The 14,358-nt window shown below is 49.3% G+C and overlaps 1 protein-coding gene across 8 annotated transcripts in view; it reads right to left on the bottom strand.

The window, feature by feature from the left end:
* Ryr (Ryanodine receptor) overlaps nucleotides 1–14,358 on the bottom strand; it is a 34,211-nt gene that overhangs the window by 1,241 nt on the left and 18,612 nt on the right. For 4 of the 8 annotated variants that reach the window (XM_076820567.1, XM_076820563.1, XM_076820566.1 and 1 more), the window contains 32 exons: nucleotides 13,757–14,290; nucleotides 13,424–13,656; nucleotides 13,260–13,362; nucleotides 13,030–13,185; nucleotides 12,735–12,850; nucleotides 12,117–12,662; nucleotides 11,208–12,026; nucleotides 10,970–11,124; nucleotides 10,728–10,896; nucleotides 10,083–10,360; nucleotides 9,781–10,001; nucleotides 9,450–9,540; nucleotides 9,059–9,375; nucleotides 8,677–8,980; nucleotides 8,445–8,598; nucleotides 7,577–8,368; nucleotides 6,482–7,500; nucleotides 6,030–6,401; nucleotides 5,787–5,899; nucleotides 5,185–5,278; nucleotides 4,833–5,078; nucleotides 3,826–4,237; nucleotides 3,334–3,738; nucleotides 3,038–3,254; nucleotides 2,110–2,968; nucleotides 1,830–2,035; nucleotides 1,515–1,758; nucleotides 1,134–1,421; nucleotides 769–1,055; nucleotides 640–700; nucleotides 281–559; nucleotides 56–212 (listed from right to left, as the gene is read on the bottom strand). In XM_076820567.1, coding sequence (XP_076676682.1) covers nucleotides 56–212; nucleotides 281–559; nucleotides 640–700; nucleotides 769–1,055; nucleotides 1,134–1,421; nucleotides 1,515–1,758; nucleotides 1,830–2,035; nucleotides 2,110–2,968; nucleotides 3,038–3,254; nucleotides 3,334–3,738; nucleotides 3,826–4,237; nucleotides 4,833–5,078; nucleotides 5,185–5,278; nucleotides 5,787–5,899; nucleotides 6,030–6,401; nucleotides 6,482–7,500; nucleotides 7,577–8,368; nucleotides 8,445–8,598; nucleotides 8,677–8,980; nucleotides 9,059–9,375; nucleotides 9,450–9,540; nucleotides 9,781–10,001; nucleotides 10,083–10,360; nucleotides 10,728–10,896; nucleotides 10,970–11,124; nucleotides 11,208–12,026; nucleotides 12,117–12,662; nucleotides 12,735–12,850; nucleotides 13,030–13,185; nucleotides 13,260–13,362; nucleotides 13,424–13,656; nucleotides 13,757–14,290 — 10,247 coding nt within the window. Of the gene's footprint in view, nucleotides 1–55; nucleotides 213–280; nucleotides 560–639; nucleotides 701–768; nucleotides 1,056–1,133; nucleotides 1,422–1,514; nucleotides 1,759–1,829; nucleotides 2,036–2,109; nucleotides 2,969–3,037; nucleotides 3,255–3,333; nucleotides 3,739–3,825; nucleotides 4,238–4,307; nucleotides 4,329–4,651; nucleotides 4,676–4,832; nucleotides 5,079–5,184; nucleotides 5,279–5,786; nucleotides 5,900–6,029; nucleotides 6,402–6,481; nucleotides 7,501–7,576; nucleotides 8,369–8,444; nucleotides 8,599–8,676; nucleotides 8,981–9,058; nucleotides 9,376–9,449; nucleotides 9,541–9,780; nucleotides 10,002–10,082; nucleotides 10,361–10,727; nucleotides 10,897–10,969; nucleotides 11,125–11,207; nucleotides 12,027–12,116; nucleotides 12,663–12,734; nucleotides 12,851–13,029; nucleotides 13,201–13,259; nucleotides 13,363–13,423; nucleotides 13,657–13,756; nucleotides 14,291–14,358 lie in introns of all 8 variants that reach the window. The other 4 variants (XM_076820562.1, XM_076820564.1, XM_076820568.1 and 1 more) reach the window with 2 other exon arrangements.

The raw sequence follows: 14,358 nt of genomic DNA, 5'->3' as shown, positions 1-14,358 counted from the left end.
GATGCGACCGAACTGAAACAAGAGACAAAAGGACCTGGAACCTGTTTCGTCTTACCCTGAATGATAGCCAGCAGAATGACAATAACGAAGAAGAAGAAAGTGATGTCAAACATGATACGATAGACTTCGTAGTCATCGCCGTCAGGCTCGCCAATCTCGTCACCGATGCCACCGCCGGCCCTGACACCTTTGTACAGGTGGAACACGAAGCACTGTAACACAGACGTTATCGAAATTGTACCATTCATGAGATACGGAGGCATTCAAATATTCTTCCTACCGTTAACATGTCGTGGCACTTCTTGTCCACCTCATCGTCCTCCTCTTGAATGTAAAATTTCCTGAAGAAGTTGAACGCTATCACCGTGTATATGTAGACAACAATCGTCAGCAGCATCACCGTCAGCACCAATTGTTTGCCATTGTGTGTCACGGACTGCAAGATCGTCCTCAACGTTTTAAAGCCAACGGCGACGTCCAGCAGATGGGCAGCGAAGAAAAAGTTGTTGTAATTCCCGAGGATCGAGAATGTGAAGTACCACAAACTGTACAAAAATGCCTGTAGAAAAGACGCGTTACGATTTAGCGGAGTAACTTCAGTCGCAGCCTTCCTTCTGTTCCTACTTTGATACTACTCACGTTGTCCGTGATGGTGACGCCAGCTTTCCAAACTTGGTACCTCCAGTCGATATTTACAATGCTGAAAGGATGAAGAGTTCGTAGAAACCGAGATCAGTGGTTGAAAGTTAATTCCGCAAGTGCACTTACAAATGTACCAGACCAGAACCCTCCTCTTCCTGCTTGCTGAACGAGGTCTTCTCCATACCGAGCAGATTGCTGATGTAATCGAAGTCGTAGGTCTCGCTGTACTTCTGTCGAACCTTCTTCTTCACGAACTTGTCCCAGTAGTTGACGGGGAAGGTTTTCGCCGATATCACCATCTTGTCCCAGTGTGCCTTGATGTCGTCCTCTTCAGGCGTCTCTGCTATGTACAAACCATCGAACTCCACTCTGCGTGCGATTTCCTTCTCTCGTTTGAAGATAGCCAGGGGTACCTAAATCGTAGCGTCCGCGTCTCCATGAGAACGTGTTCAGGGATCTCATAGCCGAGGGTGGGAATTCGGATGTGGTACCTTCAAATGGTAGTAAGCGACCAGCATGGCGAGAGAGACCATAGCATGAAGCATAGCCATTAGTCTGAGAACGTGTGCCATGTAATAAAAGTCCTCGTCCACTTGCACGTACTCCAGAGCGTACACGTCTACCTCTTCTTCAGACTCGTTCTCCCCGCTACCGCTGCCCATTTCCACCCCACTGCCCGCCTCAGAACCAGATGGACCCTCGCCAGACATCTCCGCCAATATGCTCTCCATTACTTGACCACTGCCTTCCTCCTCCGTGTCGCCTGCCAACGATGTCACCTGCAAAACAGCGTTTCGCATTTCGTAGCGCCGGACACGAAAATTCGTTTCGGTAGCGCTGTGCCAGTTTTCGTGCTACAGAATTATCCTCACCTTGTAGAACAGCAGCATGAAATTGATGCAGAATGCGAGAACCAGAGCGACGTATTTCAAGTTGTAGAAATTCCTGGCCAGGAAGGATACGATGCGATGGGTGTACTCTGAGAAATCGATGCTGGTCCCGGATGGTTCAGCCGTTGTTTCTTGCTTCGCTTCAGCTTCGACTGCAGCCATCGCTGCCTGTTGGGCAGCGGCTGCTTCAGCTGCGGCTGCGGCCTGCGCTCTAGCCTGCTCGCCACTGTTTAGGAACAAGGGATTTTAGGTACAGGTACATGAACGATATCCATGGCAAATAATGGTTTCCTGTACCCTAATAAGTCAGCCAAGGAAACGGGCGACTCGCCATCTCCACCTCCGCCGTCAGCCCTCGCGCTTTCCTCACCAGTAGCTTCCTCGGGTGTGCTTTCACCCGTTTCTTCGATGCTCGATTGAGGTGTCGAGGTAGCCGACTCGTGGGGTGCTATCTTTATCTGCCCTCCTTCTTCCTTGGTTATGTCCATTCCGAAGGCTTGCACCTGAACAAGGATTAACGTTTCATTGGTCCCTTCAGATTCATTGCAATCCCCGGTCGTCAAGTCGATTGTCTTACCTGTAAATTGGATTCATCCGGTGTTGGGGGTAGCGCAGGCAGATGCCTCAACGGTTTCTCTTCTTCCTCCTTCACCTCGACGACAGGCTCCTCCGTGGTCGGTCCCCTCATTAGACACAGAAGTAACCTCATGAAATACCTGATCACGCAGCCGACGCCGAATCCAGAGTAGTAGAACGCGTAGAATATCATCTTGAAGAAGCCAACGAAGAGTTCCAGTATCGTCATCTGTTGCATCTCGGCGATCTTGGTCTTGATGTTGCTGGGCGAGAATATGGAGAAGAAGAAGTAGATACTGTCCTTGAACGTCTGAATGCTCCTCCTGATGGGATCCTTGTTCCTTTCCTCTTCGTCCTCCGTCATGTACGTATAAGAGGATTCCCTCGCCTTTCCGATGCCTCCACTTTCTTCCACCGCCATCAACGCACTTGCGTGTTGCATTTCAAAGATGGCATCCTCGCAGAAGTTGATGAACGTCTCCAGCTTCTCCTTCTCGCCAGCTTCCACGACGGTGTTGTAGAAGTACGTCCTCTTCGACTCTTTGATCTGTGGTTTCTCCCACTGCTCGATGTTCGACTCCTTGATCTCGAAGTACACCCGCTCGATCTTCTTGTTCCCACCGAGGATCTCGATCCTGCCGAGGAACGGTTCGAAGTAGTTCAGCACAGAGCCTGCTGTCTCGAGGAATCTCGCCAGCCTCGGCTCGCTCGGCATGTGTTCGGACAAGTTGGTCAGCAGAACGGCAAGATTGAAGCCGATCTCCTTCGCTGGCTCGTGGAAACGGTCCATGAAGGCCACATAATCGATCTTGCCGTCGTGATTCGTCTCGCAACAGGCCAGCAGGAACTCGATCTCCTCGCTGAAAGAGTTTCCATTTCAATTCCAATTTCCTCGATTCCCGAATACTGGAAATGCTTGGAGAGCTTACTTGGTGTAACTCTTCTGCTGCTCCATCTTCTCCTTGAAATCCTTAGGGTACACCCAGCCATCGCTATTGAGGTCCACTTCCAAGAAGCTTGGCGACGATACGAGGTCTTTCAGCTTCAAGAACATGTCGAAGTACTTGAGGATCAACTCAACGTTGCCGGCTGACTCTACCAGCGTGTCCACCATCTGCTTTCCGATCGTTCCATTTACAACGTTACCTGCAATCGCAAAGCTCGTACAGTAGCAATTCAAACCACACCGTACGGGGTGCAAATATGAACGTAGGAAGAATGATACCTTCCAGCATAGACAGCATCATTGTGATCATGTCCTTCTGCAAATTCAGCAACTCCTTCAGCAGATCCACTTGGCTCGAATGCTTCGATAATTTATCTTGCATGTGGGAGAACAAAAAGAGGAAACCACCGACAGCATCCCACAATCGGGAGTGTGCCAGTGCCTGTTGATTTTGGGCGCAAGGTCCCTGAATGACTTCAGTCAGGGTGTTGAAGACTTGACTGGCAACGCCAATGGCTTTGAAGAAATTGGCCTTGCCAGCAGGATCGATGAGCTCCTTGCTAGAGTAGTGCCAGTAAAAGTCCATGATAGATTCTTGGAGTCGTAAGAGGTAGTCGACGGTACAGATGACCACGTTCACCGTCGTCGTGTTGCCTGCCTGGGTCCTCAGATAGTTCTGCCAGTCTGTCCACATCGATTAGATTCGATCACTTTACCCCATTCTTATCATCGCGCAGAATTGTAATCGACAGTTTAGAACATTGAACGTACCAAGATTGTGGCCTTCGCAAGTCAGTTGAATGAATCTAAAAAGGGCACACGTGAACTCGGCGTCGTGCATGTTCTTCTCCCCAGCTGCACCCTCAGAACCAACTCCCAGACCCTCTGCTTTCGTGTTCCTCTCAAATGCATCCAAGTCCAACACGCTGCAGGAGTTCATTAGACCAGCGATCGAGGTGAAGAATCCCACGTCCTTCTTCTCCTTCAGGTGGTTCAGCATTCCCCTCTGGATCTCTATGTTGCCTCCACGAAGGATAGAGATGCCCAGTTCCAAGGTCTTCATGACCATCTCGCTGGGAAGACCCTTGCAGGCCGATATATGGAGCAGTACCATTTCCGCTACGCCACGATTCGCAAGGCGCGCTTGGTGGAACAGAAGCTTTTGCTTCTCCATCTCTTGTTCCTGCAAGAACGATGGAGATCGAACGATTGCAACCACGCCCTCGCGTTACGCACGCATGCACGTGTCTTACCATGAGTTTATGCATCGGTCTCTTCAGGGGAGCATTAGAAAAAGCACGAGAGAAGTCGTTAAAGTTTAGCCACGATCATGGGTCAAATGAAATGAAGATCGTTAGTGAGAGGGGTGTAAGGGGGTAGTGTGTGGAGTTGTTACTGATTTTATAAAGCCATCAAGGGACTCAGGGCTACCTTCGATGCAAGCAAATTTACAAATCTGTGTGTTTAATCGGGGCGGACTATACAGTGGGGTCTGATTGGTGCTTAGCAAATGATTAACATCGGATATTCAGGGTCTGAGTTGACGGGCGTACAACGTATGGAAGCATGAGTTTCCGCAACGACTACTTATGCTTACCATAAGTAGCTTATGCGCCTGCTTCTGCAGGGTTAGTACGCGAGAAAAAGACACGAACGTGTTAATTAATAGTACACATTGGAAAATCTTCGGTAGTTCCATTTTCTTTAAGTATTATACTAATAGTAGCTTGAAGAGTTTCATTTGCACAGGTCGCGACGAATATATTCGAAATACTTACGTGGATCGAGGCACCCCCTTCTTCTTCGCCTCCTCCCTCCTCGTCTTCGCCCTCTTCTTCCTCCTCGCCGCATGATTTCGATATAATTCGCGCGTAACTCATGTACAGAGGGTCTTCCTGAAGAGCACCGGACCGCTCTGTCATCGCTCCGCGACAGAACGTTGTTACCAATTGCGTGAGTGGATCTGGCTTTCCCTCGTCCTCGTCTTTGTCCATCTTCTTCAGTTCTGCGTCCTCGAATGATTGCTTCGGGAAGTAAAAAAAAAAACAACGTCAGTTAACTCAGCGATCGTTCAAGGATCAATGAACGTCCAGTCGTCGTTTAATTCTCCGAAGAAATTGGAATTATTACCGTAAGGTCTTCAATCATCACTTCTTGACCGACATTCTCGTCCTGCAACCAGAGCTCGTAGTACGTTCGCGCGAAAATGTTTATAGCCCGATGCCTGAGAAAGAAACAGATGTAGCGATCACTATTTAATTAAAAGCTACGCTGGCAGGGTTGAGTGATCACATTACCTTCGCAACTTATAAAGTGGCTCGCTACGTAGACATGCAATTGCTGCCCTCTTTCTGGCCGCGCACAACACACGCTTCCAGCCATCTCGAGATGGTGGAGGTTTCATTGCCTTTTAGCAGCATGCACACACAACTATAGTTGTTAGATCACTAAGAAATCATTACCAACCGTGTGGTCGCCGATTAACATTAATCGTCGCTACGTTTACACAAGCTTTCATGGGTGAACACCAAAACAACTGTGACACTGTTTACTGGTTCACACTACGGCCATGTAACGGGAACACAATCAAACGTTAAAGAAAGTGAATTAGAATTCTGGCAGAAGAAAGCGTAATGGAGCAAACGGGGCCTCGTCCCTCGTTCGACCACGGCCAGAACAAAACGCAATTATCGTGGAACACCATCGAACGCGACCAAACGAAAAGAGGATACCTGGGCAAGGAATGTAGGGAAGTTTGGCGGAAACAAGCGATCACGGCTCGTTTACGTTGTATCGACACCACGGATCGATATTGGCCCTTGCTCTGCTGTTGCGGATGATCTATCTACTCGAGAACACAAAATTACTAAATGAATCGATCGAATCTTCCAGCGAAGGTTGCGCCGACTATCTGAGAATCAATGGTCGGAGAGTACATTCAACGACTACGGCTCAAGTAACGACACTCCGCTTACCATGTGTAAACCGTAAAGAACTTTGGCCATGTCTGTGATCCTGGCAACCACGTCCTCCAACTGTTGCGCCTTCACCGGCTCCATAGAGTCCTTCTTCTGGCCCAACTTGGAGTACAGATAATGCTGCCAGGACATTTCGTCCGCTGGGTCGATCTTGTCTGGTAATGTCAGCTGGGTCTTCGCGAATTCCGCGATTTCGTACTCTGGCATCTTCTTCAGGAACCTGTCCTTGCAGTGTTGCACCAGTTCCTGTTCACGCCCAGCGAATAAATTCAGACCGACTGGTAGCAGTCTCTTCAAGCAAGCGACCATCAAGGACGCTTGCACCTCTTTGTCTTTGTCTCTCTTCTTGTCACGATGTTTCTTCTTTTTCTGTCAGATAAAACATAGTACACTTAATAAACGAATTTCCTTCCTCTAAATTGCTATCAGGTTACCATTATTCTGCTAACCTTGCCTCCACCGGAAGGAGCTGTTCCATCGGAGATAGTGGTAGACCTCCTAGTAGCTGTTGGCATAATCAGCACCATGTTATCGATCTCGTTCGCGGATATAAAGTTCTGCTCCTCCCGTAGAAAGTATTGCGACTTGGACCAAATGTTGAAGATCGCTGCCACGTGATTGTAAAGGTCTTCAGCTTCGGGGATGTTGTTCCTCAGCCAGTGATTCCTCTGCAGATCAACGTACTTGATCAACAGAGGATAGAACGAGTAGATGTCGCGAACTAGAAGCTGCCAGTCCTCCTGAATCTGCGCCTCGACCTGGGACGTGTCGTCGGTGGACGATTTAATGAAACCTCGAAGGGATTCCTCCTTGTGGAACATATTATCCGTACGCTTCCTGACGCGCTCGGCCAATGGTAGGAAGGGGTCCTTCAGCAGCTCCTCGGACGAATTGATGATGATTTGCTGCGTGTACGCGGCGATTCGAGTCATCCAGGGGGCATTCTCGTTACCGATGTTCTTCTTGATCAACTTCAGAACGTTCTTCAGAAGTTGATTCATGTGATCACTCGTAACCATGCTGACATAGGTGCCCTCTGTCGGATTCACGTTGTCTGGGCCCTGGGCCCACCAGAACGGCAAGTAAGAGCAGAGCAGAGGCAGTATAACGTCAACGACGTGCGGAACATCGTTATACGTTTTATCAGACTCGACGAACTGATCGACCTCCGTCAGGATCGTCTCTAGAGTGGGCATGCTCGACTCCATTTTTGTCATTATGTCCTGCGCTTCCAAGGAATGGTCTGCGATACGATTGAGTAGGGAGAACTGGTTGTGTTTGTTCAAATGGGGCTCCAGGAAAGCCACTGGGAAGCAACTCGAAAAGGCACCCAGGCAGGAACCTATATTAGGCTTGTGCCGTTCGATCTCCGTCTTCAAGTACTTCCTGTCGTGCGTCAGCGAGGAATCCACGCCGAGGGTGTAAAGAGACGCTAGCATCTTGTACGATGCCACTTGGATTTCGTCCACTGCCAGACAGGAAGCAGAATTGAATTTCATAATCCTAATACATACCTTGCTACGATTTAACAATTATCTACTTACGCAACAAGTCGCTGCCATACTCGCAAGCAGCCAGATGGTCGAACATGGCTGTGAGTACGGGCAACACGATGCTGTTGATGTACGACAATGAAGTGGAAGTCTTCAAATGGGTTCCCCTGAGGTGGCTGTATTTACCTTCCTGGAGATTGAGGATCGTGTGCCCCAGATCGTCAGCTGTATTGTTGAAGAAGGTCAACATGGACGTTCTGATGAATTCAGGGCAGTTCTTCACCAAGCTCTTCGCGTCTATGCCTTTAACCAGCACTTGAAGGCAACGAACAGTGATCCTGACGTCTGGCCCGAAGGCAGCTAGTCTGGATCTCAGCAGACTCGCCAGTTTGCAGAATAGGGCTGCCACCATTTCCTTCTCCTTCAAGGAGGCAGCTCCCACGTTGTTCGTTGCCGTAGCCACAGCGATGAAGTAGTTCCTGTGCGTGCTGAAGTATTTCTCCATCAATGGCAGGACGACTTTGCTGAAGAACTTGATGTCCCTGGTGGAGGTTTTGAAGCTGTTCCGTCGGCTGTACGTGTCGGATGGTTTCAGCAGTTTCATGTTGATGGTGGCCTTGTCCAAGTAAGCTATCAGCTTCTCCAGCAAGGAGTAAGCGAATCGAAGCTCCACGGAGGCCCCAGCCGTTGCAACCTCGGCTTCTCCGCCTCGATTCGGCTTGTGAAGCTTGTAACCCTGGTACTGCAAGTATTTTAGGAATTCCTGGGAACGTTCGCGGTCCTTTCGCTTCTCCTTGTCGGTCAGTAGATCGTAGGGTACCAACTGAGGGTGGATACCCCCTCCTGCAAAACAAAATTCTTTGATCAATCTCACTACCCCAGTTTTCGAAGCTTCGTTGAGTGTTGCGTCCATACGAACCGCAAGTGATGAGCTCCTCCTTCTTCTTCTTGGCCCATATGTCGTGTGCATTGTCTGCGAGACGTTCTGCCATGTTCTGCATTTCCCTGCTGAGTGTCAAGTTCGTCATGTCGACTGGATGGGGGTTGTAGTTAAACGGGTTCGCTGAATCACCCTGAAACATTATTACAATGTAGTACGGAGATTAATTTGTTGGCTGAGATATGTACTCGTCAACGGAGCGTTATTTTACTTGACTTTTCGATGATCTCCTCATGGAACTACGGTTGGTGGAAGGCACATCGACCTCAGCGTGCTCGACGCTCCATCCTATAGCTAGCAAAGCTTTCAAGCTTTCCCTCACTGGCTCCTTGTAGCGTTCCCTCTCGTAATCGTTCAACATGTTGTAAGGCTTCAGCCTGGGATGAGTTTTGTTCGCATCTGACCACTGCTCACCGTAGGTCCAGCCGTTTTCTAGTTTGCGGCTGGCCCAGGCGTCGTGATAGTGCTCGGAGAACTTTTGCACTATCTGATTGAGGTCGTTGTTCAGCACCACGCTATCAAGTATTAAACAAATAAGTGTGCTTAAACTGCACCACTGTCTTCTCAGGTCTTAGCAAACGAAAGTGAAATACCTGGAGGTGTTAATTGGCTGTGGATTGTAGGGTCCATCAGGCGACTGTGTGGACGCTGACTTGCTTCCATACCATTCATCGTCGTAATTCTTAGACAACGAGTAATCGGGTGGCAAGGCGCAACCAATAGCTGTGAGACAAGGCAGAGCCTTTCCAAAGAGCTCTGGATCGTAATCCATCTTGGAGAGAGAATCGAATATGTTGCTGAAGAGAACCATAGTCAAACGTTTCTCTTCATCGCTCGATGCACCGTATGCACCTTGTCCACCGGTTGATCCGTAATATTTCGCGCAACGGTCGTAGTGCAGAGTCAACAGCTGTTGGATAAAATCACGCACCGATCAAGGCATGAAATAGGTACAATTTGAACCTTCTGCGAGTAGTCACTCACCCTTAAAGCGACGGTGGTATATTCCGACAGCTTGGACACGTCTACTGTCAGCTTCCGAAGTAGCTTCAACAGCATACTGGGTTGCATTTGGCTGTGGAGATAAGGTAACGAGAAATAGATTATTGTGAGAGTACATTGATAATGTCAGGTACGGTAAGCGCGGTCGTCCTGATAATCACATTACTGTAAATCTTATCGCAGGCGAGAGTAAGCGGGTTTAAGGTAATATTGATAGAACTTACGAGACATTTAACTCGTGGACGCGTCTTGTTAAGCAACAAAATGATTCTGTTAATTAGTTTAATTGCGTTTCTGATAAGATCTTCTTTACCTGGTCAATGCCACGAGGAAGTCCGACACAGCTTCGCGTTGGCCCTTCGTCAGCATTCGATTCTTACTCAAACGATAGACAGTGTGCAGCGTGGCGTCGAGTAGACTGGCATAATTGTCAGCCTCGTTGTAGAACTTGGAATGCTTGATCAGCAGAGGCAGAATGCTGTTCCCTATGTAACGATTCATCGCCAGTGCCATGTCAGACTCGTAGCCATCGTTCTGAAACAGTAATAGAACGTCCAAGCCACGGTAAATCGTTGTAATTTTCACGTTTCTCCGACGAAACTGAGTTCTACGTACTCTGTCGAGCATAGTGGCGGCTCTAAGGTCAGGCAAGAAGGCTTCCTCGAGGATCTTGAAGAACAATTCCCTAGTTTCGATCCCGTATACGCGCTCCAGAAACAGAACGATGCTTTGCTTGTGCCCTGGTATTAATCCAGACGGCATATCGCTCTTCGGTTTCTCCTCGCCAGCAGCGGGGTTCAGGAGGGTGAATCTCAGAGACAGTACACCCTGCAGATCGTCGAGGGGCACCAGTGATCGTAGAATAGCCCTCGCTCGTAGCGACTCGTTCTTCCCTGGAAAATACACTCGCTCTCAGTGGTGCTCCAAAAAGTGTGGTTCGAAGGGGAAGAAAACTTTTATTTCGTATATATTACCGACGGATTCTTCAGAAGCCTCTGTAGCTCATCAAAAAAGTAAACACTCTTATTAGATAAATCATTCTTTCCTATTAAGATTTTCAGTGAAATTATGATTGGAATCATGATGATTTGGATCCTACTACGGAAATGAAAGTAATCGCGTTTGCTGGCTCTAATCCTTTGAATTTGTTTCCAATGGTGAAGGCTACCATTAAGCGATGATACTTACGCGGCGAGGTACTTTGGTTTTAACACCCTGATCCCATGGCAGAGGGGGCATAGTAGTTTCAATTTCGCTTACCTTGTTCAATCACAGAAGAATCTGGAGCACAGCGACCTAACAGGTCCACGAGAGTGCAGTAGAAGTTTAAGATAGCTGCACCCGTGTCTATGTAGTCCTCATCTTCGTCCGATTCTGGGAGAGGGTGTTCGAATTGCATTATTGCTGTGCCCTCTGCCTCATCGTGTACCTGTTTAAAAGTTAGCGCAGCGTTGATGCAGTGGTTGCAATCTGGTATCATCTAAACTCGCCCCAAGACTCACTTTTCGCCGATCAGCGATGCGCTCAGACATTTTATTGGCATCTATGATGGCTCTTAACAAGCCCTCGCCCTCTCCTCGAAGTGCTGGGCCCAGACATTCTGGTCTTCTGATCAGCAAACGTATCACCAAGTTTGCGTTCTCCTCGACACTCTCACCTGAGAAAGACGAGCAAGTCGTTTACATACGAATACTTGAAGTTCCAGTCTGATTGGCAATTCAAAATAAGTTCGAAACTCACCGTTCACCCAAACGCAGAATCTCAAGAAGTCCAGGTATCGTTCACCTTCCACTGGATCCCATCCCAGATCAGGGTAGCCTTTCTCCACCAACTCTGAGTTCGATTGCAAACCGCAGCGAGACAAGTAGATGGCAATCTTTTCGAGATAGTGCTCCCTGAGAGCTAAGGCCAGCTCAGTGTTCTCCATGAGGGATGAGTAAGCCACGTCCAAGGGCGTCGATCCTCTCAACGATGGCCTCGACAGCAAGATATTACTGTTCTCCAGTAGAAAATCAAAGTGATCGAACATTGCCTTTTGGTTCTGCCTGGACGTGCGGCAGAAGTAGCAAAGGAATCTGCAGCATGCTACCACCATCTCGTGGGAAGTATCCTTCTCCTTGGAAGCTGGTTCGCCTTCCGTCGGCTGAGGCTGAGTTTGAGCGTCGGACTGCGCCTGTGCACGTCTGCCAAGTGTGTTCATCATGATCGCCATCACGTTCTCGTGGATTCTCAGAACTCTGATCAAATCTGGGTGCTGGAAGAAGGTGTGGTTGTTCACTAGCTTCCAGAGCCTCTCTCTGACGAGCTCTTCCTCCTCCTGAGACATCTGCACAGGCAGCAGGGCACGGATCTGGCTGAGACCGACCCACATCAGGGCAGCGTCGTCCCTTGTCTTGCTGTTGATCACGTAGGTCTTCTCCAGAGCCCTGATCAGTTCGCCCACGGTGTCGTACTGACGAACCAGTAGGCTGAACATCTCGCGAACCAACTTCGGAGTCTCGATTTGGGATTCCTCGGCCCAGCTGACGATGGTCGATATGAGGACTTTGCGGAACACCTCTGTAAGAAAGGAGAAGAGTAGCTCTTATCTCTCTACGACTTATATCCATCGATGCAGTACAATGCAAATCTACCGTGTCGCAAGTTTACCTTCTGGAGTCTTCCTCTCTGGCTCTGGTTCCGGTTTAGGCTCGTCCTCCAGCTCCTTCACAGCGTTGATAAAATTGAACAGTCTCTTCATGGCTCCAGGCTTCTGGATCTCTTCGGCTGGCTCGTTCGCAGCGTCTGCAGCTTCCTGAAGAGCGTGCAGAGACACGTAGGACATGAGATTGTTGTGGAAATCGTTCATCCTGCTTATCAGATCCTCTCCGCAGGGAATATTGTCAGGATCGTCCTCGAAATCCGTGTTCTTGAAGCTTAAAATCGCGTTCATCTGCTCGCGGGGCGGGCACCTGAACTCCTTGGTCTTCTTCGCCGCCACCGCTGACGGCAAGTCAGACTGCTTGATTTCGATGTAACGGCGCAGCTGATCGGACTGCAAATCGCCGACAAAGTCGTGGCTGAATCCGATGATGGACTCGACGCGATGTCGGAGCTGGATGTCGTTCAAATGGTGAAGCAGATAGCACATCTGCAGTTTCGCCCCCTCCGCCATCTTCATGTGGAGCAACCCCTTCTTGTGCTCGTCTTTCCCTTCTGCAAAACCATCGTCAACGCTATCCTCTGGGCACGAGAGGTTACAAGGAGTTCGTTAGAAGTGAGGCTCACCTTTGTCGAACGTCGAATCCCAGGTCTCGGGGTGAATCATGATGAGAAGCTTCATCACGTCCTCGTTTCTAAGCATCCCCACCAGGAGCAGCCTATCGACGAGCTTCAGCAGCGGCCTGTAATAAGCGAAAGTCACGTGAGCGAGGAGAATGCGAATGGAACGGAACCAGCAGCATTAAGCGGCGCGAATTGTCCTGAAAGCATCTTCTCCCTTGCACGGAATCGTCGACGAAGCCTTTAAGTTATGCAGAAAATAGGCCAGGCGTGCGTGTATGTATTCGCAACTTTTACATACAGGAAGAGATTCTCATTGCTGCCGCCGATCGGGTCTCGATTGTGAACTTGATTCACCTCGACGGCCTCGTTCAGAGCCTCCATCACGTAATCCCGTACCACGTCGAGGGGGAAGTACGGGCTGTAGAGGCTCCTTATGTTCTCGATCGTTTGGTCGCTGGAAGGAATATCCCTTCATGTCGACAGGATTAGTCAGGGGGTCACATCTAGCTTTGGATTAAAACTACTTACCTGATATCCGTCATTTTCATTTGCGGCCGAACCGACTCGGTTTCCAGGTACCTAAGGCTGTGCTTCATCTCCTCGTTCTCGTACAATTCCTTCAATTCTTGGCCTGAGAACAGCGAATGGACTCGGTTAGAACTGTTCCACATTTTGAAGGTGAATCTACGTACCTAGAGGAATGATGTACTCGTTCTTGCAGACTTCCATCGTCGTCGCGTGGGACTCGAGGTGCAGAGCGATTAGCAAGTCGTAGAATCCTTGTCGTAGGGGCCCGGACATGTACTCCGCTCGAATGGCGTATAGTAGTTGTTTCTGGTCGACGTGTTGGCACAGTGCGTGGGCTGCTCTGTAGTTCGATTGGTAGCACAGGGCTGCGTACAGCGTCAGGGTATGCGCGTGGAAACTATAGCAATTGAAACGATTAAAGGATCAGATCAGCTTTGAAGCAGATTCAGATATTGTATACAGAAAGAGGAATTCTTTGATCCTCTTCCAAATTGTACCTGAGGAGTTTGTCCATTTCGATGAGCTCCAAGATATCGATGCACCTGCCCTCCTCGGGAATGTGCAGAGCCAGCATAGATATCGCGTCCTCGCATAACATAGACCAACCCCGGATGTCGGACAGCTTCAGTGCGTGCACCTGAAGCGACTGATTGGGCACTCTCGCCCATTGATGAGGCTTCAAGCATTGCACCTTCAACCTGGGTGGGAATTGGGGTATAACGTGACGTTCCGAGTTTTGTAGCACGGCAGTGGATAAAGGCAAAGTCGTGGAGGTTCTTCCCAGCTCGATCTGAAGGATTTCCTTGCTGGTGGCCTCCACGAATATCGCGGGGAACAGCTTGGTGTCCGGCTCCATTTTGAACTTGTGGCTCGTCTCCTTGCCCTCGCAGGTGAACGACACCCAACCAGTCGCCGTGTCCACGAAGCAACCAACGAACATTCCCTGTGATGCACCCTTGCCGGACGCATCTTGTGTGACTTCGTTGTAGAGCTCGTCCGCTCTCACCATGTAACAGCTCTGCCTGTCGACTCTGCAACGCAATCGCGTGCTCCTCGTTTAAGGGGTTATACCTAGTCAGGAGGCCAAAAAGAGGCGAAT

Source organism: Andrena cerasifolii, chromosome 9 (genome assembly GCF_050908995.1).
Source record: "Andrena cerasifolii isolate SP2316 chromosome 9, iyAndCera1_principal, whole genome shotgun sequence".
NCBI lineage: Eukaryota > Metazoa > Arthropoda > Insecta > Hymenoptera > Andrenidae > Andrena > Andrena cerasifolii.
The sequence above is the reverse complement of the archived record's forward strand: the minus strand, read 5'-3'. Positions and strand labels throughout refer to the sequence as shown.